The sequence below is a fragment of the Patella vulgata genome, chromosome 8, assembly GCF_932274485.2.
Source record: "Patella vulgata chromosome 8, xgPatVulg1.2, whole genome shotgun sequence".
NCBI classification, from domain to species: Eukaryota; Metazoa; Mollusca; class Gastropoda; family Patellidae; genus Patella; species Patella vulgata.
Genome location: NC_065886.2, coordinates 18,500,243 through 18,523,458, shown reverse-complemented (window position 1 = coordinate 18,523,458; position 23,216 = coordinate 18,500,243). Strand labels below are relative to the sequence as shown.

At 35.3% G+C, this 23,216-nt stretch overlaps 3 protein-coding genes across 3 annotated transcripts in view; 1 reads left to right on the top strand and 2 right to left on the bottom strand.

The window, feature by feature from the left end:
- The window catches only part of LOC126829391 (probable phospholipid-transporting ATPase IA), a 54,719-nt gene extending 54,104 nt beyond the window's left edge, over positions 1-615 (bottom strand). Inside the window, exon 1 of the mRNA XM_050559206.1 lies at positions 447-615. Within this exon, the coding sequence (XP_050415163.1) occupies positions 447-507 (61 nt within the window). The 5' untranslated portion in view covers positions 508-615. The remainder of the gene's footprint in view (positions 1-446) is intronic.
- A 39-nt stretch (positions 616-654) lies between these two features.
- LOC126829392 (exosome complex component RRP45) lies at positions 655-14,025 on the top strand. The gene is made up of 14 exons (XM_050559211.2): positions 655-790; positions 4,212-4,306; positions 4,614-4,733; positions 5,129-5,231; positions 6,130-6,227; positions 7,386-7,425; positions 8,023-8,105; positions 8,818-8,950; positions 9,439-9,527; positions 10,127-10,276; positions 10,721-10,748; positions 11,403-11,535; positions 13,044-13,119; positions 13,878-14,025. Exons 1-14 carry the CDS (start codon positions 725-727, stop codon positions 13,960-13,962), a joined length of 1,299 nt encoding a protein of 432 aa, XP_050415168.1. The 5' UTR covers positions 655-724; the 3' UTR covers positions 13,963-14,025.
- Positions 14,026-16,138: 2,113 nt separating this feature from the next.
- Positions 16,139-22,199, bottom strand: LOC126829938 (G2/mitotic-specific cyclin-A-like). The gene is made up of 8 exons (XM_050560120.2): positions 21,774-22,199; positions 21,165-21,405; positions 20,829-20,953; positions 19,993-20,216; positions 19,231-19,435; positions 18,871-18,984; positions 18,380-18,513; positions 16,139-16,887 (listed from the first exon to the last, which is right to left on the bottom strand). The coding sequence occupies exons 1-8, from the start codon at positions 21,954-21,956 to the stop codon at positions 16,833-16,835; spliced, it is 1,281 nt and encodes a 426-aa protein (XP_050416077.1). The 5' UTR covers positions 21,957-22,199; the 3' UTR covers positions 16,139-16,832.
- Positions 22,200-23,216: the final 1,017 nt, after the last annotated feature.

The following is a 23,216-nucleotide window of genomic DNA, read 5'->3' as shown; positions in this document are numbered from 1 at the left end:
ATCTTTTGTACAGATTAAAACCGACTGATTGAAGGCCGGATTATACAATTTTAATTCAATGCAAATCGTGTGATGTGACCGCTGTGATTGTTGTCGTAATTTATAATATTCAGCATAAGGATTACTCAAACCATTTTTGGTTAACGTAATATAGGAAATAAATGGGGACATGAATACGGATTTCACTGAATGCTGTACGTAGTATTCAGAAGCTGGATGTGACAAGAGTCCACTATATATGTTATTACAGTTTATTCTAAATAAATGTACCGCCACTGGTATTAGATACAGGAAGTAAACTGAGGGTAGAAACTAGGATACATTGTAACTTGAAGTTGACTGTCAACATTGGCCTGTATTGGTCGGCTGGTGGATGTGAAACCAAAGCAAAGTCAACGATGAACGGTAAGCGGCTTTTGTTTTCCGACTACTGTGTTACTTCTTACCTTTAGCTACGCAGCTTCCAATATCGACCATATCCTGGTTTTCTGTCATCTCGGTGTTCATTTGCCACCACCAAATATTAAAAAAGCAAATAAAACATTTGGAAATACTACATTTCTAAAGAATCACGCGACATTTACCTAATAATAATCTGTCACTTCCAATAAACACCGGAAGTAAAATAAGAGTTATTTTTAGGTAGGTGGCGCTTCTTTGCCAAAACAAAATGAAAGCGCACGTGTGACTGTTTATTATTATCAGAGATTGATTGAAGTATAAAATGCGCGAAACACCGCTTTCTACATGTGAAAGAGATTTTATTCTCAGTGTTATAGCCGATAGGAAAGTAAGAATATTCAAATAAAGTTGACAGCTAACTGTAATTTATAAATACGATGTATCTTGAAAGTTACATTGTAAAATGCAATGAATATACTTTACAAAATCTAGATCTAATTAATAGTACCCGGTACCTAGTCAAACAAAAATATTTAGAAACAAAATTTTAATGCTACTGGTCACCCCATGCATGGATATTGGATAATGTCCATGCACATCACGCCCCAGTTCCTTTAATTATTAGGAAATGTCCACTGACAGTTCCTATCCGTCTCAATATTATGGCGGGGTATCATGTTCAAAATGCAATCTAGAGTAAAAAGCAGAAAGTCAACAGTAAAAAGTAGAAAATCTAAAGTAAACGGGAAAATTCTTATCTAAAAGGGTATTTTTATGGTGAAAACCTAAAAATTTATGTACTTAGTCAGTAGAAACATCAAGCTTTTCAACTTTTAATCGTCATAATTCTACTTTCATGGACAAAATTTCTCCTTTCTACTATCAACTTTTGATTTCCGACTTTCCGCTTTCTACTGTCAACTTTTGACTCTCGACTTTCCACTTCAGATTTTCTACTCAGGATTTTCTAACGAAGATTTTCGCCAATACTATGGTGGCTGATAGTGGCCATGTAATTTTTCGCCATTTTCATAACCCGACAACACGACATAACGACAGTATTAGTGAGAGCATACGTCAAAGTAGACTTGGATATTATAGACTTTTGGCAAGCGTAAATTCCTGGTCCGCATCGCGTATCCGTATGAATTTTGTGTGTGACGTCATCAATGTGTGTGTATTTCTCATACGTGATACGGCACACAGATACGGCAGCACGTATCGAACAGCTTTCATACGGGAGGTCCGTATAACGTCGTCGTCTTTTCATCACCTTTTTTGCTACTTTTATACGCTGAAATGTTGTGGCATAGCGTTTTTATGAATCTATGTGTATCCTAGAACACGAAGGTGTATATTTGATGTGATTTTAACCATTATAAAGACGTGTTTCTAATCATTATTTTTTATAAGTTTTTCTCGGAATTTTCATATTTTTCCTGTTTGTCTGCATGCTGATTGATCTACATGCTAAATTTAGGGAGGTGTAAAGGGTGTGATTCTACCGTAAAGGGGTATAAACTTTCTGAAATGAGTGAAACCAAAAATTGCTGTCGAGTCTAGGCATTTGTGGCTAGGCACTTGACTAGCACTGATGGTGAACGTCTGTCAAAACTCTAAAGCCCGGCCCATACCGCCACGACTTGCCCAGACTCTACCCAACGCAACGTCTTGTCTCAGATAATCAGTGCAGTGTGGACAGTCCCACGACCACAATTCAATCGTGGTCAGATGCAGTTGGTTGCAGTCGTAACTTATCGTGTTTGTGTGGACACTCACACGACACGATCAATTGTCTTACTGATGTTTAGCCAATCAGAGAGTAGTATTTAGTCATGTGACTGTGCAGGTCGTGTGCTCCTTGTTTAACTGAGGGAAAATTCAAGATGGCAGATTTTTGAACAGAAGAGAGAGAGGATGGGTTGGTTTACATGTGGGAGGCACGCCCATGTCTCTACAGCCCAGCAAAATATAATGTCACTTTTATGCTTCCGGTTTACTTTTGGAATCACTCGCTAGAGGGAAGTGGCGTAACTCACGACGCATAATCTGTGGGAGTCGGGCCTGTGTGGACTGGTACCGTCGTAGGCAAGTGAAGTAGAGGCGCGACCCGATTTTTTTTTACAACTACCCAAGACACCGAGTCCTGTCGGCTTGTGTGTAGTCGTAGCGGTATGGGCCGGGCTTTAAACTACACTGACGCAACTTATCACGTATACGATAGGGATACGAAAAATTTCGCTTGCCAAAAGTCTATTATATCCAAGTCTACTTTGACGTATGCTCTCACTAATACTGTCGTTATGTCGTGTTGACGGGTTATGAAAATGGCGAAAAATTACATGGCCACTATCAGCCACCATAGTATTGGAGAAAATCTGCGTTAGAAAATCCTGAGTAGAAAATCTGAAGTGGAATGTCGAGAGTCAAAAGTTGAAAGTAGAAAGCGGAAAGTCGAAAGTCAAAAGTTGATAGTAGAAAGGAGAAATTTTGTCCATGAAAGTAGAATTATGACGATTAAAAGTTGAAAAGCTTGATGTTTCTACTGACTAAGTACATAAATTTATAGGTTTTCACCATAAAAATACCCTTTTAGATAAGAATTTTCCCGTTTACTTTAGATTTTCTACTTTTTACTGTGACTTTCTGCTTTTTACTCTAGATTGCATTTTGAACCCGATACCCCACCATACAATATAGCTGCAATATGAAGATACCGCTCTTTCCTTACCGACTATTTTTCACCCTGATTCTTCTTTATTCGGCAAAGGAATTATTTCTTGCCACAGCTGACACACATTTGTAATAGTTCTACACTTATTTCAAGTAGAATTCTGTGATTAAAAACATACACAAAATACGTTTGAACTGATCGACCATTACAAGACTCGTACATGCGCAGACCGCATGTTTATTTAATCGCTAAATTCTACTTCTTGAAAGTAGTGTTGAATTATTATAAATTTGTATCAAATATAGTGAGAAATGATTCCTTTTGGCAAAAAATAAAGATTCACAGTAAGGTAAGGGTTCCAAAACAGCCTGAGAACCGAGGTGCCAGTGAGTGGGGAAGAGCGATATTTTACCTTATTTTCATATTGCAGCTATATAGGAACGGATATGAACTGTCAGTGGACATCGTCTGCTCAGAGACAGTTCCTAAAGGAACTAATCACACTCTTTTTCTTTTTCTGAATTTAAAAGACATTTGGTAAATTGGACAAGATAACCTCAAATCTTATAAGCGCTAATCAATGAAACGGTTACCATAAGCCTATAGCTCACACAAAAGCATTCCATTCCTGTTAGTCATAAGATATATTGACCAAATGTACATCTTTAAAAAAAGAGCAATGCCAGATGAATTATTAATAATAGTTACAGTATATTGTGATTTTTAGATGGCTAAAATGTTGCACATTTATTGGAACACCATAACTTTGATTCTAAATGAGTGAGAGGAATAAAATGTGATGTATAGTTTCACTAGTGTACATCAGTACCTTGACTAAGATTGATCATGTGCATTTTATGCTCAGTAGAGATAAACAATTTCATTGCTTGATGCTTTACAAAGAGATAAATGTGCAATTGTTTAGTAATTATATGTGTCATCTATTTATATGGGGCTAAGACAAGTACCATTATTGAAACACTGCATGTTACCAGTAACTGATATTCCATAATTAATACTTTTAGAGTGTTACTATTGAGTTACTAAATGCCACTCAAAGAATTACATTAGCCTCACTGTTGGCTTGTTTCATCTATGTATTGTCAGTTATTATATATTTGTAATTTTTATTTAGAGAATAGATGGAAGACAGACATATGATTACAGAAAAATAAAAATAGTATTTGGAATTGACAGAGGATGTTGCAGCGTTGAATTGGGAAAAACAAGGTGTGAATGTCTTTTTTCTTACATTTTATGTTTACAATAAACGAGAATGACTGTAGTATGTTATCACAATAAAAATAACAATACTGAGAAAAAGATGGTAATCATCAAATTGGTGTGTTTATTATGTAAATTATAACATTATTATATTATCAAAAAAAATTGTTTATTATGTAGTTTTAATGCTGTTGATTTTGTGTAATTTATATGTGAAAGACTCCGATGTCTCAATATGCGCTAGGCATGACTACAATTAAAGACAATCTAATAAGTATGTTGTAGTTTATTAATATATTTCTTGTTATTTTAGGGTCTTAGCACAAGTATCATGTGAAGTAACAGAACCTCAACAGACCAGACCTACCGATGGTATTTTGTTTATGAATGTAGAGTTGTCTCCCATGGCATGTCCAAGTTTTGAATCTGGCAGGTAGGTGTGGAGAAGTGAAGCATGCTGTTTTCTATTAGAGACTAACATTGAGTCAAATAATACAATAAGAACAAAGCCAGCATCACAAATATATGCTCCAGATTATCCTTGGTTGACTAATATGACACAACACAAGCTTTACTCGTTTAAACAAGACATTTTAATGCTTGTATGTTTGTTACATATATATAGTTAACTCTGGTCTATGAAAAGAAGGTTGTCCAGTTATTATAACTACCCAGTATACTTAATTTCTTTTGTGTGTCACTGCTGACTAAATATTTGAGAGATAATCCTAGTCATGTGCTTTACATTTCAGCATTTTATTCTTTCATTTGAAACCTATATGTGTTTTAGTATAGTATATGTATATATGAAAATGTTTATTGTTACAGATTAAGTGATGAAGGTGTAGAATTAAACCGTTTGTTAGAAAGATGTATTAAAGAATCACGTTGTTTAGATACAGAATCACTGTGTATTGTAGCTGGACAAAAGGTATTACATTAATATTTCAAATAAAAAGAAATTTCAGTATCAACATATCAATAATAATTGTATTATTAATTTAAAGTAGCATTATGTAAGATTTAGATAAGAGCTGGTCGTTCTCACTGTAATATTTCAAAAATTGATAATGCAAAATGAATATATTGAAAATTTCATTCAAATTACTTTATTTTGAGCGAAGTTATCAATGGTTGTAGTTTTGACTTATAAGTGCATTGATCAGAACCACCGTACTGGTCATTCGGGTCTTATATTAAATTCTAATCTATTTAAAATCAGAGCCATCCGATGGTATTGAGCATTGATTATGGTCTTGTCATGTTAATTAATGTCTAATTAATAATTTATAAAACATTTAAGGCCCAAAGAAAGGCCTGCATTAGGCAGATTTAGCTCGTACATAATGCCTGTTTAACTAATTAATAATTACAAATCAGTGGTACATTGTCTTATCAAGACTACTTGTAAATAAATTTAAAACTCTCTACAATACTGAATCTGGGTTCATTTTCTCTACAATACTGAATCTAGGTTCATTATCTTGTATTAACATATCTTAACTATGCACAACATAAAGTGCAGATAGTTTCATCTTTAATTAACATGTCAGAGATGATGTTACAAGAGAAACTGTCAGTCAGTAGTCTTTGTACTTGTCCACAAGTTATTTACAGTGACTGACAGTTCTTGTTATAATGTCGGCACATTAATTTTTTTATTAAATAGAACTATGCACACTTTGGTAGAAACTTTTTTACTACTAGATCATGAATAAATTATAAAAAATCTCAAATCTAGAGTTTTTCGTTAATCCCATTCTATTTTATTTGATGAAGTAGATAACACTATTGTATCTAAATAATTATATGTTATAATGTTTTTGTAGGTTTGGACAATAAGAATAGATATACATGTGCTGAATCAAGAAGGAAATATATTGGACTGTGCCAGTATAGCAGCCATTACAGCTTTAGTTCATTTTAGGTACATTGTTAAAAAAATGATCAAACTTGATCAAATTTGGGGGATCACGTGGCTAAGTGGGTAAGACGCTGGCCCGCTAGTCTGGAGGTCAGGTGTTCGGTCCCTGCATTGGCGAGAAAGTTCATCCAGATTTTCCGGCGTGGTCTCCCCTTGTCAGTGATGCAGGATGGAGGGCCTGACAAGGACAGCTGTCTAGTCGTTTGGATGGGACGAAAAACCGAGGTTCCGTGTACATATTGGTGTGCACGTAAAAGATCCCTTGGCAGTTGGAATTCGATATAAGAGTAGGCCATAGCGCCGCTGCCCGGGCAAAATTTCCCTCATAGCACACTGTATGGCGTATGCCCGTCTTCAATAGCCCAGTTTAGGAGCAGAACAGTAGGACGTTAAACTTCATTTCATTTCATTTGATCAAATTTGTATATTTTTGTAATATTAGGTATTTAGGTATTTTTGAACACTGGTCAGGTCTAAACTTTGAAGATACTCCCTGTTTGATGAATTCTACTTTAGTTTTCAACAATACAGTATTATTTAAAGGAGCTAAATCGCTAATATTTGGGACCTAAAAATTGACACAAATGGGTCGCAATACATATAATAATGTAATATGAATGTATATAAACTGATTTACATTCAATCGTTTCCGTTTTTACTATAATTTCAAATCAATTATGTACGGCAAAATACGCCCACAGTCTCAATCAAATGGCAATCTCTACACCAATAGTATTTATTGCGTATGCTCTCCAGATAAGAACGTGGCGTCACTGTTTGACATGACTTGTGGAATATATGTCTAGCCTTGTTCTTTGAGTCCCGTGTTACATTATGGTACATGATTCGTGTACCGATGGTAAAATGTTTATCTTGTCTTAAATATTCAATAGCAGACGCCCATATCACAACATTAGTGGTTATGTAAATTAACAAATAATTTGTGTTTTCAATGTATGATATTGAGTTAAAGACTTAGCTACTTTAAAGTCGCTGATTGTCATTTGTATTTTTCACAGCTTAATCCACAGTAAAATGTATTCAGATTGATTATTTAACGAGATTCAAATTTCATTTTTTTGACCTTTGTCTGATTGTATTGAATTTATTATGATATAATCCACCATTGATGATTGTATTAATTTGTATTTATCATTTCAGACGTCCTGATGTAACGGTATCGGGTGAGGATGTTACAATTGTAAGTATATGGAATATTAAGAATGAATTAGCATACAATTATAATTTATTGCATATAGATTTCAGAAACTTTGGAAATTACCAATTTCCCAATAATCCTGTACAATTTCACTTCGTAACTCAACTTCTCCAATGTATGATTGGGTTCGCTCCCAGTGTTGGCGGTGAATGTTCATCGGGATTTTCCGATGTGGTTTCCCCTTGTCAACGGTGCAGAACAGACAAGGACAGCTGACAAGGACAGCTGTCAAGTTGTTTGGATTGGACAAAAAATTGATGTCCTGTGTACACAGTGGCGTGCATGTAAAAGATCCCATGGCAGTTTGAATACGATATAAGAGTAGACCTTCGCGCCGATGTCCGGGCAAAAATTTCCTCAAAGCACACTGTATGGCGTATGCCTGTCTTCATTAGCCCAGTCGGAGCAGAACAGTTGGATGTTAAACACCATTTCATTTCATTTCCAATGTATTGTTGTCAAGTAAAGGAGACAGTATAAAATTTATTTCTAAATATAGGTTTTGGTCTGTGATTTCTATTGATATTTATTTAAAATATTTTGTACCTTTTGAAAATTAATATTAAATTTATATTACAGCATGATTTAGATGATAGAGATCCAGTACCTTTAAGTGTGCATCATATGCCTATTTGTGTTTCATTTGCCTTTTTTGACCAAGGGTAAGACATTTTTAAATTATCATACTTTAGGGTACCCCACCACTAATACCTGAAGATGTACGGTACACTGCTGTACGATTTTCATTTGGTACACTTTTGAGCTAATCTAGCCTAGTTGGGGGTCAAGGCATTTTGGGCGTGGAATACCACCCCCATCACCAGAAACCCGGCAGACTTACATTCTGATGATACCAGATATACATACATTGATACCATATGGGAGAAAATTGGTACACTTTTCAGCTAGGTTGACCCCCTGGGCTCCCGGTCTAGAATATGCTTAAAATTTCATTTAAATTACTATATTCCCAGTGAAGTTCTGAGTGTTTGAAGATGTAACGTTAATTGTTTATTATCATAGCAACGGTACTGGACAAACAAGACTAAGTCTTGATCATCCATTTTATTGTTAAATTTTAAAAGCTTGTGGCATTTTGGGCGTGGAATACCACACCCACCACCAGAAACCCGGCAGACTTACATTTTGATGATACCAGATATACATACATTGATACCATATAGGAGAAAATTGGTACACTTTTCAGCTAGGTTAACCCCCTGGGCTCCCACTCTATTCATTTATCATTATCTGTTTTTGAAATATTTTAGCAAGAACTGCTGGCTCTTTATCTAAATCTTATATAATTCATCTTTAATGATACTAATGTTTGTAAAATATACTACTAAACTTTACTATATTTCAATGTTACAGAAAATTTTTATTAGTTGATCCAGAAAATGGAGAAGAGAAAGTAATGGATGGTAAGATGGTAATAGGAATGAATAAACATAGAGAAATATGTACATTACAGATAACTGGTGATATGTTATTACTTAAAGAACAGGTTAGTAATATATATGTCTGTGATATGGATGTTAGGCCTCATGAATGAATGGAAAGTATATTTATATAAATCATTCACAACGCTTTCTCAAAAAGTATATATACAGGGTTATCCAGGGCCTTATATAGCGTAGATTTTGGGGACTTATGACCAACCTCACATTGTAGGGGTTGGGTGGTCGAGGGGTCTAACGTGTACACTTTAGATCATATTGTCTGTCAAGTGGCAAGGTTTTGATCCCAATGCTTGTACATTGTGGAATCACCTGTCTAATCTCACAACTTTTCTCTGAGTTCTCCCGTTTCCTCCTATGTACAAGTGAATAATAGAATATAAATTGTATCATATGTAAAGCTGAGTTGATGTTAAGCCCCATTCTCTCTCTCTCTCTCCTATATATATATATATATACCATCCATATATATATATATCTATATATCTATATGTAGCGATGGTTAAAGTACAGTTTATATAATATGTTTATACAGGTATTAAGATGTTCTAATATAGCAGTGGTTAAAGTACAGGAAATATCTGAATTAATACAAACAGCTCTAGAGAATGATAAAACAGCTAGGTACCTCCTTTAATCTGTTACTTTTTCTATTGCCGATTATCTTTTTATTTGAAGTTTGACAGGGAATTTAGTGTTGGAACCTAAACTTATACTGAAGCTCGTCTTTTGGTGAGATCCCAGTGTAGTTATGTTTTTGGACAAGCACAAATAAAAAATACTTTTGAAATCAGGGAGCCAGGGTGGCTCAGTGGGTGCAACGTTTGCTAACCTGGCGGTCCCATGTTCGATCCCTGCGTTGGCCAAGAAAGTTCACCAGGATTTTCCGCCGTGGTCCTCCTTGTCAGTGGTGCAGGACGTAAGGACAAGGGACAAGGGATAGTTGTTCGTTTGGGACAAAAAACTGGGGTCCCATGTACACATTTGCATGCATGTTAAAGATCCCTTGGCAGTTAGAATTCAAAATTTCCTCATAGCACACTGTATGGCGTATACCCACCTTCCTTAACCCAGTTGCAGTAGGATGTTAAAACCCATTTCATTTCATTCCAAATTGAGTTCAAACTGGAGACATGTTTTTCACTTTGAATGAAGTGATTGTCACTGTGTTTATGTAAGTCATTGATATATAAAATCACTTGTGTTATAATTTGTATTTATAGATCAGAAGGTAGAAAGTATGGTTTTGCTGAATCTATAGAAAGAGAACAAGTAACAACACATCATACTGATATAACTAATGTAGACATGGAAGACATCACACAAACTAAAGATGAAACAATGGTTGAAGAAGACAACCAGGAACAAGAAAAGTATCTTTTTGAAATATTGGATTTTAATCATGATAGATTATAATAACTGGATCGAAATAATATACCTGAGTAAGAAATCTGCCATAGCCTCAAAGTTACAATCCAAAATCTTACTGTTCAGTAGGTAGTAGTTAAACATTTAAAATGTGGACCTATAACTTAGTTTTCGAATTGTGGACATAATATAAAAAATTGAAGTTTATTAAAATCGTTAGTGATTGTCGAAGGAACAAGCATACCAAGTTTGATGTGAATCGTACTTGATTTGTACGAACGTAAAACTTTTTACGAGGGGGATTGCCCCTATGAATAACAGCAAGATGAATAGTGTATTGAGAATCAGTTCCTGGTCTAAAAGTAGTACGGTAAACACAAAAATATCTTAGATAAGTCCAAAACTATGTTTATATGAAATGGCTATAGCTATCCTTTACATTATAACAGTTCGGAAGAAAATAAAGTAACCATTCTAGTAAGTATAAGTTGACTTTTGCATCCATAAATATACTCGCTAAGTTTCTTATGATTATAAACTAAATGATATGTTAAGTTTGTTTTTCATGTAAAAATTTCGTCACTTACATGGAAACTGTCCCATTTCATTTGCATTAGACCAAATTTTTCGCCGGCAAAAACATGCAGCAGCACAGAAAAAACAAGCACATGGAAAACAGGTCTTATCCTGATATTTGTTTCAGTATTTGATAATTGCATAATATCTTAACTAGAATTAAATATCGCATATTGAACTTGATACATCTCAAAACAATTTTATATTTGAAACTTGCATCAGTCATACTTCTAGAACATGTAAGTTTTCAGTATTCTGGTAGCGTAGTTCTAAGCAAAATGGTTGTAGTACTTTGTAATTGAGCTTGACTATTTACAGAATATGTTATACATAAGCTAGGATTTGGCTGTTAATTACTAATAACACAGAGATGATCTATTCCTGTATATTTACAAATATATGCTGAGGAATGTTGATGAGTGATTTTGTTATTGCTACGATTGTCAGATCATTGTCAAAACATCCAAATGATAAAAAAAACAAATTCTGCTTTACAACAGTAGTTTATATTAATTATTAATAATAAAATTAAATGATGATATGATGTATTTGTAGGAGAAAGGAACAGGTATTGTAGGTGAAGGAGGCCGTAATTCCTGGTTGATCAGTGATGATGATGAAGATGTTAAGATAGAACCATCCATACCTAACAAATCAAAAAAACACAAACAAAAGGAAAAGAAAGAAGGTGAGTTATAGGCAGTCATTTTATAGAGATAGCCAAAGTGTATGCTAGTGTTTGTGCTTTGATGTTATTAAGCAAACAGTCTCAAATGACCAATAAACATGTTTGAACTTTATTCAATTCACTCAGTCTATTACCAGAATATATCAAGGTATCAATGTATACAGATGATGCTTCACGAAGTAAGTTAACAAATTTATTTGTCCCCCACCTGTTGACAGTGTTCAATCCTTCGTATTTTCCACTAATTTGATCGGTTGAGACTTTGGAACACAATTTCTTTGGTTTTAATTGGGTGAGAGTGGTGAAACACTGAGTATAAATTCATTATACCAACACCTTGATTAAATTCGATAAAACTTTAAGTATAGATTTATTATATGAATACATTGACTAAGTTCGATAATGAGGATTTTCTTCTACTTAGGCTAAGTAGCGACTAACAAATTGATTGGTCAAGATTTTAAAATGTCACAACTCAGCTTTTAATTGCGGTAGAATGTTTAAACCTGGTGTAGTTCATAAGGTGAATCTCTTGACTGAGTTCAATGATTAACATTTACCGCTGAAGCTAAGCAGACCTAAGCATTTTCATTGGTCGATGCTTTGGGCCAAGGTAACTTTGATTCTAACTGATGGAGAGTGATAAACCTTGACTGAGTTTGATCGTGAACATTTTCTGCTTAGACAAAGACTAGATTATTAGTTTGATTGCTCGATACTTTTCAAAAAGATAAAATGTGCAATTAATTAGTATGTGTCATCTATTTATTTTAGTATAATGGCAGTGGCATCTGCCTCACTGCTGGCTTGTTTAATTACATTGTCACTTTTGTTTTATGCCTCAATTAATCCCTCAATTAATCAAAGAGCAGTGCTGGATAAACCATTTGGCAAATAAAGCTCATGCCTTAGGACCATCCGAAATCCAGGCCACAAAAAAATAAAGTAAAAAAAGTTTTTGATAATTATCAGGTGATGACAAAAATGCTTCCCTTCATTTTTATGTAAATAAATGGCATTCGTCTTCATCTAGGTCATAAATTGTCTGTTGTTAAATTTCAATTTCTTCCTTTTGTCGGTGAACCCAAAATATCTGTTTTTTCAGGCCACCTATCAAAGTGTGCCTTAGTTCAAGCAGAGGTGGGTGATGGATGGTCGAATGGTTAGCACATGCGTGTTGCATCATAAGGTCTGTCGTTGAGTTAACTGGTGTGCTTTCGATTTCCCGGTTGTACGTGATAAGGCGTAGGGTCGCCTGTCCAACCTAGTGGGTTTTCTCCGGGGCATCTGGTTTCCACCCACTGCTAAAGACCCCTACATGCAAGCGAATTATTGAAATAAAATTGAACCATATATTAGTCCCGAAATGACCTAGTTTGTGTCGAGTGAATGTTATACCCCTCTCTCTATCAGAGCCATAATCCAGCACTGGCAAATAGATGTAGTTATTTTAAAGATGATGATATATTGTGTATATGTTATTAATATATTGTGTATATATCTTGTAGCTTATTCATTTGGTGATGACAGTGAGGAAGAAGAAACAGTTGTTTTAGATGAATCAGATTTACATATGATTAAAAAGTAAGTCATCTGTCAAATTTATTACCATGGAACCTAATATTTAGAAATGAAAATGAAATGAAATGGGATTTAACATCCTACTGTTTTGCTCCGAACTGGGCTAATGAAGACGGGCATACGCCATACAGTGTGCTATGAGGGAAATTTTGCCCGGACAGCGGCACTACGGCCTACTCTTATATCGAATTCCAACTGTCAAGGGATCTTTTACGTGCACGCCAATGTGTACACGGGACCTCGGTTTTTCGTCCCATCCGAACAACTAGACAGCTGTCCTTGTCAGCCCCTCCGTCCTGCATCACTGACAAGGGAGAATCACGCTGGAAAATCTGGATGAACTTTCTTGGCCAATGCAGGGATCGAACACCCGACCTCCAGGCTAGCGAGCCAGCGCCTTACCCACTTAGCCACCGTGATCCCCTTAAAAATGAAAAACTTTATGCATAGAAACACAAGAAAGAAGCAAGTGCTAACTCTGAATCATCAAGACAATGTTATTTAAATATAGTACCTATGTGTGGACTTACAGGACAATATCATGGACTTACTTAAAGATCCTAGTGGCAAGTGGTATCAGATCTTCTGTCACAAGTGAGAATACCCTTTGTTGTGCACAACACCTGCTAGACGAATTATAGTTTTCTAGTGTCACTCAAGCAATATTCCTCCTATCAGGGTTACTTATTAATTGTTTTGCTGTGTAACTACGAATTATTATTATCTATCTTTATAAACTATAAATTAACTTGTATTTACAGAGTACCTGGTAGTTCAGATAGTGTAGATTTACAATCATTAAAACCTTCTAAATCTACACCGGGTAAAAAGAAGAAGAAAAGATAGCTACATAAAATTTAACAGATTTGTATTTTGTAAATAATAATAAAACAAATATTAAAAAGGAAATGTTATTTAGATTATTATTATTTTGTCCAAGTTGATGATTATAGGAAAATTGTAAACTGTTTCTGTCATAGTTTAGAAAAGGGCAAGAATTGCAATTATAGTGCAGAATTGCTTAGTGAAAGTGAGAATACCAAGTAGGGCAGCTGGGTTATGATGTAAATTGTGAAACTAACAATAAAAAGTGCCAATATATTATTTAAGCCTTTGTATCTTGTGACATGGATATATTTAAGTACAATGGTCATATCTTTATGTTAATTTACATGATACAAATAAATCATGGATATATTCCTTCAAATATTCTTAGCTGGTCCTACATATAAAACACCTCTGCACTGAGCGGTATTATCCATAGGGCCCATTGACAGTTATACTCCCAATATGCATTTTACTGAGGATTCTGGGGGGGTTACGGTGGGTAAGACGCTAGCTCGCTAGCCTGGAGGTCGGGTGTTCGATCCCTGCATTGGCCGAGAAAGTTCACCCAGATTTTCCAGCGTGGTTCCCCCTTGTCAGTGATGCACGACAGGGGGCCGGACAAGGACAGCTGTCTAGTGGTTCAGATGGGACGTAAAACCGAGGTCCCGTGTACACATTGGCGTGCACGTAAAAGATCCCTTGACAGTTGGATTTCAATATAAGAGTAGGCCGTAGTGCCGCTGTCAGGGCAAAATTTCCGTCATAGTACACTGTATGGCATATGCCAGTTTTCATTAGCCCAGTTCGGAGTAGGACGTTAAACTCCATTTCATTTCCTGAGGATTCTACTCGCACAATCAAGATATTTTGTCCCCCATCTATTAGGGACTATAAAAATTTGGTTTGTTCGTTTGTCCTATTTGTCCATCACATTAATGGGAACACAATATCTCGGTTTGTAATTGAGCTAGAATTTTCAATCTTGGTGTAGTTTATTAGATGAATGCACTTGGATGATGAACATTTTCTGACAATACTTTCGATTCTAATTAAAGGAGAGTTATGAAGTAGAAAAGAAATGGGGTTGAACATCCTACTGTTCTGCTCCGAATGGGCTAATGAAAACTAGCATATGCCATGCAGTGTGCTATGATTGGGGAATATTGCCCACACAGCAGTGCTACAACCTACTCTTATACCGAATTCAAACTGTCAAAGGTTATTTACGTGCACACCAATGTGTATGAAGGACTGGTTTTTCACACATCAGAATGACTACATTCTAAACCAACGACCAGGGGGGAACCACGTAATCTTGTGAACTGTCTGCCAACACAGGGAACAAACGTGGGACCTCATGGTTAGTGAGCCAATGACTTGGTCACCAAGCTACTGTTGATGAAACTCGGTATAATTTCAATACATCAAGTTGAATGAGCCTTTTCTGTTAAAGCCAAATTTGATACATACATGCTTTACAAATGAGCAATTACTATGCATCTTTGATTTTAGGAATCGGCATTTCACAACCTGGTTCTCCCCTTTTCAGTGGTGCATTACAGGGGTCCTGGCAAAGGACCATGTGTAGTCATTTGGAATGGGACAAAAAAAAAAAAAAAAATGAATCCATATTAGGTTGCCATTCAAACATTTTACAAAACAGTGAATACAATTCATCTGTTTAGCTGTCATCAACCCTTTGAACCCTGTACCCCGACTTTGTGAAACATTTAACCACAAAATTTAACTTAATTTTATCTCCAATTCATAGCCTTGGAATGCCCATCATGCCAACAGTTTTGAACTGCCTATATTGCGACCACGCCATATTTCAATTTCTGTCACCGCCAATGTAGATTATTGCTGTCATTGTTATTTTCATCTGAATCTAAGGCATATTCACTTTCATTGCCATAATTCAACCCATCAATATCTTTGGCGTTATGGCTCATTTTTACGACTTGCGCATCGTTTAGAACACTATTCAATCTAAAAACTTGCCAAAATTGAAATGTAAAAGTGGGAGGAAGTCTCTTTACAACAGACTCGTAGCAAATGGTTTAGGGCATTTTGATTGGCTGTTTAGATACACCCACAAGCTGCTAAACCGACATTTCAGGACTATGCACCACAACTTTAAAGCCGGTTTTGCGGCAGTTCAGGTTCTAAGAAGTTATAATGGAAAATATCCAAGTTTAGCTTTGTACACTTTATTAAAGGAATGCCATTTACAAAAGCTTGTCATAAAATCTACACAATACTAGTTTAAAGAGAATTCCCAGGTTTACACAGAACGCTGTAGAGTAGCACAGTTACAGCCGAAGGAAGACAGAAACAAAAGATGAGAAAACTAAGAAAATAGAAGAAACAGAAATTTTAACAGTTTAGTGTGTAAAAATGGGAAAACTCTGAAAATAAATAAACTATCCGACTTACAAAATTTGCACCGATAATTTATCCATTTTAAAAACAAATTAAATTAAAACTTAATCTTTAAAATTAATAGTGCAATTTTATTTACAGTGATTAAAAATTATGGTTTAACTCTGGATTTAATTCACTGATTTATAAATGTCTTGGTCCCATTCACTCACTCCATGCAAAAAATACAATCAAAAAATACATTCAAAATACATTCACACTATTAACATGATTAGATCATTTATTACAATGACCATCTTTATATTGCACTATTATAAAAACAATACCATAGTTTTAATTAAAAACAAATTCTGTTGATTAAAAAAATGATTTAAAATGATTGGAACGATTTAAAAAAACAAAAATGAGATTATGAATCCATGCATATTAAAATTTCGTGTCCTATGATTTGAATTTGGTGGGTCGGCTGTTGAAAGAACTGTGGTAGAACTGATAAGAGAAGCTGACTACATGGTGAAGGACAAACTGGAGGGAGGACTGATAGATGATACCTGTTGATATCTGGAATAAAATTAAACATAAGTTAATTTAACAAGAGCATTGCTAACGCTGCAATATACGTCCACATTCCAGCTTTGATTGATATGGTACTTTTTAAAATGAAGAGAATGAAAATGAAATGGCTGTAATATGATCAGAGGCAAAGAAGGCTAGGCGTCGGGTTTGTTTTGCCAAATTTACAGACAAAATACTAACAATAAAGTGGGTGTGACACTGCCCCAAGAGGTCGGGGCAAGTATCAAAATAAATTGTTGCTGTCTTTATGGTATAAGGAATAAATATGCAAAGTTCCAAGATGATCCATTCAGAATTGCAGTCTGTAGACGATAAATACAAAAACTGGGCGTGGCTCTGCCCATGGGGGTTGGATATGGAAACAATATAAACAGGTACCATTCTGTTATTGAAATGGCAACATCAATAGTTGCCGTCCTTAGGGTATAAGGAATAAGTACACCAAGTTCCAAAATAATCCTTTCAGAATTGTGGCCTTTGGGCGTTAAAGGCAAAAATTGGGCGTTGCTCTGCCCCTGGGCGTTGGGGCATTCACCAAAATCAATAGTTGATGCCCTTAGGCTATAAGGAATACATATGCCAAATACCAAGTTGATCCATCCAGAATTCGGGCCTGTAAACGATAAACATAAAAATTGGGCGTGACTCTGCCCCTGGGGGTGTGACATGCAGTTGTCGTCCTTAGGCTATAAGGAAAACATATCCCAAGTTCAAAGACAATCCATTAGGAATCGTGGCCTGTATGCAACTCACAGAGACACAAAGAAAACTAGAAATGGGCGTGGCTCTGCCCCGGGGGGTCGGGCATGCACCAAAAACAATAGGGATCTTCCTTGGGGTATAAGGAATAAGTATACCAAGTTTGAAGAAAATCCATGAAGAATTGCGCCCTGTAGGCGAACCACAGACACACACACACACACACACACACACACACATACACACACACACACACACAGACAGGGGCGACGGCATAATACGTTCACATTATGAATGTGGACGTATAAAAATTAGTTTGTACATAGTGGCAGGATAGCCATATAAATTATAATCAATGTATTTAAGTCTAATGGCACCATTTAGCCCAATAAGATCACATAGCTCAAAGTGGCCTCAGTAGGATTACCGACTGGCATGACAATGAGATGCCTCAATTAGTGAATCTGTACATGAAAATTAATTGTTCGGTTTGAAACAGACGACCTTTGGTTGCACGATTTTCAAATAATAGTCAAATCTGTTTCGGAATGGTATTTAAACCATGTAATGGAGCACTATCGGGCTACTTATAGTGTACAAGACAATCATGTGGATTAATTTGTCTGAGGTCTGAACAGTATAAAATTGCCGATTGACCTTGCATTATCAACACCCAAAGCTTACAAAATGACTGGCTATATGAATGTAAAATTCCTCGTCACAGGTCAGACATTTTTAGTTAGTGTCTTGACAGTTGAAATATGTAAAATAAACTTACTTTGATGACTTGTATTTTTCTCTAATGGCTTGTTGTGGATGATTTGGTGCATTTAAATATGTCTGATACATTTCTTGTAAACATTCAGAAAATTCACTAATTTCATACTTTGATTCTTTGGCTAAACTTGAAGGCTGAAATATAAAATTTAGCAAAATTAAAATATGGCACCAAGGTTACAAGACAAAGAAACAGTGAATTATTCTATCTAGACCAAGTTGCAAATTGATTGTAAAAAGCATAAACAAGTTTGGTTCCAGTATGCAAATCATGCCAAACGTTATGGACTACACTGGAGAACATATTGGATAACAATGTTCATGGATTTAGCCCAGGAACAAAGGAAACAAGGTTTAACGTCGGTTCTGCTCCGACTGGCATATGCTATGCAGTGTAGCCCAGAAACATGAAATGAGCATCAATTTTAGGGTGGCAAGATGATTAATTTATGAGGACAAATAGCATCAAAATTTGTAAATGAGAATACATACCCATGGTTCACTGCCTAATGTGATATTTGCTAAACATAAAGATGCTGCTGCAATTGTACTGGGTAAATATTTTAAATAAGGGTCGGCATCCACTAATGTTAGTTCAGATAAATACTGAAATATAAAAAAAATATAATATAATTAAATGCATTAGTGTTTTCTGACTACAAAGTACAATACTGTAGGCGGTTTAACTCAAATATTTTTTTGGAAACTCCAACAAGAATTCTCTCTATGCAATACAATTCAACATGTTCAGATATCTGAATCTGAAGTGTGGCCATTTTGAAATCCAGTTTTAAAATTGTAAAATGGGAATTTGTTAATAAGCAATTAAAGATTTATAGAACAGAAACACACCATAGATAAAGATTTCGTTGTTTCATCAGTATCAGCCATTTTTGCGTAGGTATCGGTAAACCAGTTTATCGTAGGTTGAGCTACATCAAATGACAAGACCTTCAATATTAAATGTTCCATACGGAGGACTTGTTTCTGTTCATAGGTATCATCAGTAATGTATACAAACTCGGAAACCTCTGGTGGGTAAATTTCTTCATATTTCCTGAAGAGAAAATATTTTACAAGTTAAAAAGCTTAAATTAAAAGCTTAACATACATTATGCAAGAGCTAAATCTGCCTATTGCAGGTCTTTCTTAAGGCCTAAAATGTTATATCTAGCCTGCGATGTTCATTGGATTTGGTTCCGATTTGCTGTTCGACTTCCATTCTTAATTTAAGCACGAAATTGATAATCGAGACCGTTATCCTACCGACTTCAGTAATGATGATTGAGGCTAGGACGAAAATTCAATCACTAAAATCTTGGTTCATAGTAGATCAATGACTGAAATTCTCAGCAAATTCCCTTTACAGAATACAGTTACCGGTATCTAGTTTTAAAACTATTATAGTGAGAACTGTCAACTCTTTATCTAATCTCCCATAATGTATTTTTAAATTCATTTCGCTTGAACAATTTGTGAGTAAGTTGCCCAGATAATATGCGCTATAAATACTTTCAACACCGGCCATAGTCTCAAAACAGTTATTGAAAACTCCTGTTCAACTTAACTGATCAGCTTTTTTTTTTTTTTTTTTTAAAATATACCAATACTTACGATGCAATAAACATACTAGCTGCTCCAACAAGTTGTAATTTGCCTCTTAATACAGACATTTGTGAGAGGAATCTGTCAATATAATTTATAGCTAGGAAAAGGGTTTCTCGATGTAATTTATATTCTTCCGAAACTTCAACCATCCAGTCAACCAAAATACTTCTCATAGAATTTGTTATATCTGGTTGTTTCTTCATGTAGCCGGGCTTAGAACGGTGTCTCGACTGAAATATACAATTTGAATTACTTAATTTAAAGATATTCCTACAAAAGTATTGTATACAATTTATATGGTAGTTATTTCCAACAAAATTACAGCATATTTGGTATATAGGCATATGAAAATCATCCATGGAACAAATGCAAAAGGTATCCCCAAATGACAGGGTAAGGAGGGCATCTTATGTAATGATTTAATGGCCAACAGTTGTGAGTACATTTGAGAGAATTAAACGTCCATTAAACAGATTAATATAAATGGTGGAAACAAATTTGCATGGGATAGGCCTACTCCAAGAGTTCGCAAGGACAGTGACAAGACAAATGTACTGTGACATCATGGGTCAGTTTTCTAAAATATTACAGAAAGTTTTTCTAAACAGACTTTAGCCAACCAGCAATATATTTGATATTGAAAAAATTTGGGAGTTTCTGGAAATCTTGTCTGCTAGGCCTACTTATCAAATTGATTTATAAGCATACATGTTGATAGACATCTAAAATGGGCACAACCATGCTATATTTACTTCAGAAACTTGACCATGTTGAGGCTACAAGATGGCCATTTGATAAATTTACTGATTAGCATTTAGATGCATCATCAAAAGTTTTTATACCTCTGCTTCTCTTAGATGCTTATAAATATCTTCTGCATATTCTGGAACTGAAAGGATAATAGCTTCTCTATCAATGGGTTTCTTTTCTGCATCTTCAATAGTAACATCCAATACCATGGGCGAGCCTGTAAAAGATTTAATGCTGGTCAAATTGTGGAAAATGGGGACATACAGTATCTAGTAAAAGCTTGGGAAATATTGTTAATAAATTTAAGAGGAAGGTGGGGGCTACATGCATGCATTTCTCAATTCCAGTAGGCTTATTAGGCCCTAGATCTCATCCAAATTCACAGAGAACACTATATACTTTCTTCCACATTTTAAAAAACATCATACCATTCTCATTGTCTACTTGGATGTCTTCTAATGCTTGTAAAGATGGTAAAGATGTCACTTGGTCATTTAATTTTATGTCTTCGTCTTCACTTTGTCTTGTAGTTTTCAATGTAGCAGTTGTGAGTACCTGTACTGTTGGTTCATCAACATGAATTTTAAATCCTTTGTTTTCATTGTTACTAGATCCAAAAGACTTCTGTTTTGCAAAAACATTTTCATCCTGGCAATCTGCATTACCCGACTGAAACATAAAATATCAAAATCAATTAGAATCTAGCATTTAAAGTTAGGCTAGACCTACTATTCATTTTGTTGGTCGTGCCTTCATTTTATTAGCTTCAACTTCAAGTTCAAAATGAAGGTTCGTTGGTTGTTCGACCGAATTAAAATTCAAAATGAAAGGATCTAAGGACATAAAAATGAGAGACAAACAATATGCTTTTTACGTTGATTAATAATTACCGTATTCTATTAATTCTAACGCTTTCGGGTCAGAAAATAAGGCGTGAGGCCATTATATAACAATTTCAAAAAGTTGATTCTGTGAACTTCGTCAAATGAATGAAAGCAGGTGCTCGTTTGAATGAAGAAATATTCAAATTTACTCACCTTTGCGGCCCTTGATGGTTGTACTCTAATATTTTGGTTCGTTATTGTTCCCAGTGCTGATCGTTTGGCAACTGCTACATTTCCACGGGCAGTCAATCCAGCTTTTTTCACTCTTTGAACACCTTGATTCTCATTTTCACCGTCCTGTGCAATTTGAAACGAACTCCCGTGAACCATAGACATTTTGAAATCAGTTCCGTAAGAATCTCGCTGCAATAAATTTTTGCAAACGAGCAAATTAATAAAAGCCGACACAACTTTCTAAAACAAATAAATAAAACAAGTTTCAAACTAAAATCTTTTTCTGGTTCCGGGTGTGCTAGTCAAGGTTGAAGTGAACAGACCAGCTTTTAAATAAACGCTCTGTCTGTGTACTGTATGTATCGATGTTATTTCCTCGACGATCCTTCCCGTTGAATTACCCGCTGTAGCTCAAACCGACCAATTATAGCCTTGCATTAGTGGTCACGTGAATTACAACCTCGTACTGACCTTAGCTTGTTAGTGACGACATCAAACATATCTTCATTTCCACGTGATCTTGTAAATACTATCAAGTTGTAGTTATTACAACTCTGACGTAAATATCCTATGTTTATTTACCTCGAATACTTCTTACACACTGATCTCAATTCAATATGAGATCTTCATTTTTTTAAAAAAAGAAAACAGCTATTAGCCTATCGCATGTTGTAGGCTACTAAATAGCTAATCACGCTGAAGAAGATAATTTCAACTTTCAATTGTTTAAAGTTTTAATGTATATTATACTTTATAGGCCCTATGGGATAGACCATCTTGGTTAAGACTCTAGTTTTTTATTAAATTAAAATAAGTTTATTCAGAGGATATTTTCTGTTGTGTAGGTTAGACCTATCAAATTATATTCTAAAGGACCCACACATAGAAATATGGACCCACATTCTACCTCTCCGCATGCAAAAACTGAATGACATAAGAAAAATAATAAACGCGTAATAGACGTATAAAATCTGCGAAAATTATATTAGATTTAAAAAACTGAATGGCTTCAGAAAAATAATAAGTTTTAAACGCACAATACAATAGACCTTTAACATCCGAGAGAATTATATGTGATCTATATAGGCCTAGGTCTTAATGAATAATATTTAAAAAAGCGAAGAGCACTGTGGCGAAGGCAGGATAGTTGGTTAGTAGAGGCGGGCCTAGAATAGTTGGTTAGGGGGTGGAGGGGGTGACCTCCTCCGAGAAATTATGAAAATTCAGGGTGTCAGTGGTCATCTCTGCAGCATATCTGGACCCGAATATAGCATACAGAATAAAAATGGGGGGGGGGGGGGCTTAGAGAGAGAGATAGAGTGAGAGAGAGAGAACAGTCTGGTAGAATAATTGAAAGACAATGTAGTAAAGTATCGGGCTTAATTAATTTGACCTAAATTCGATTCATTATACATTGCAAAC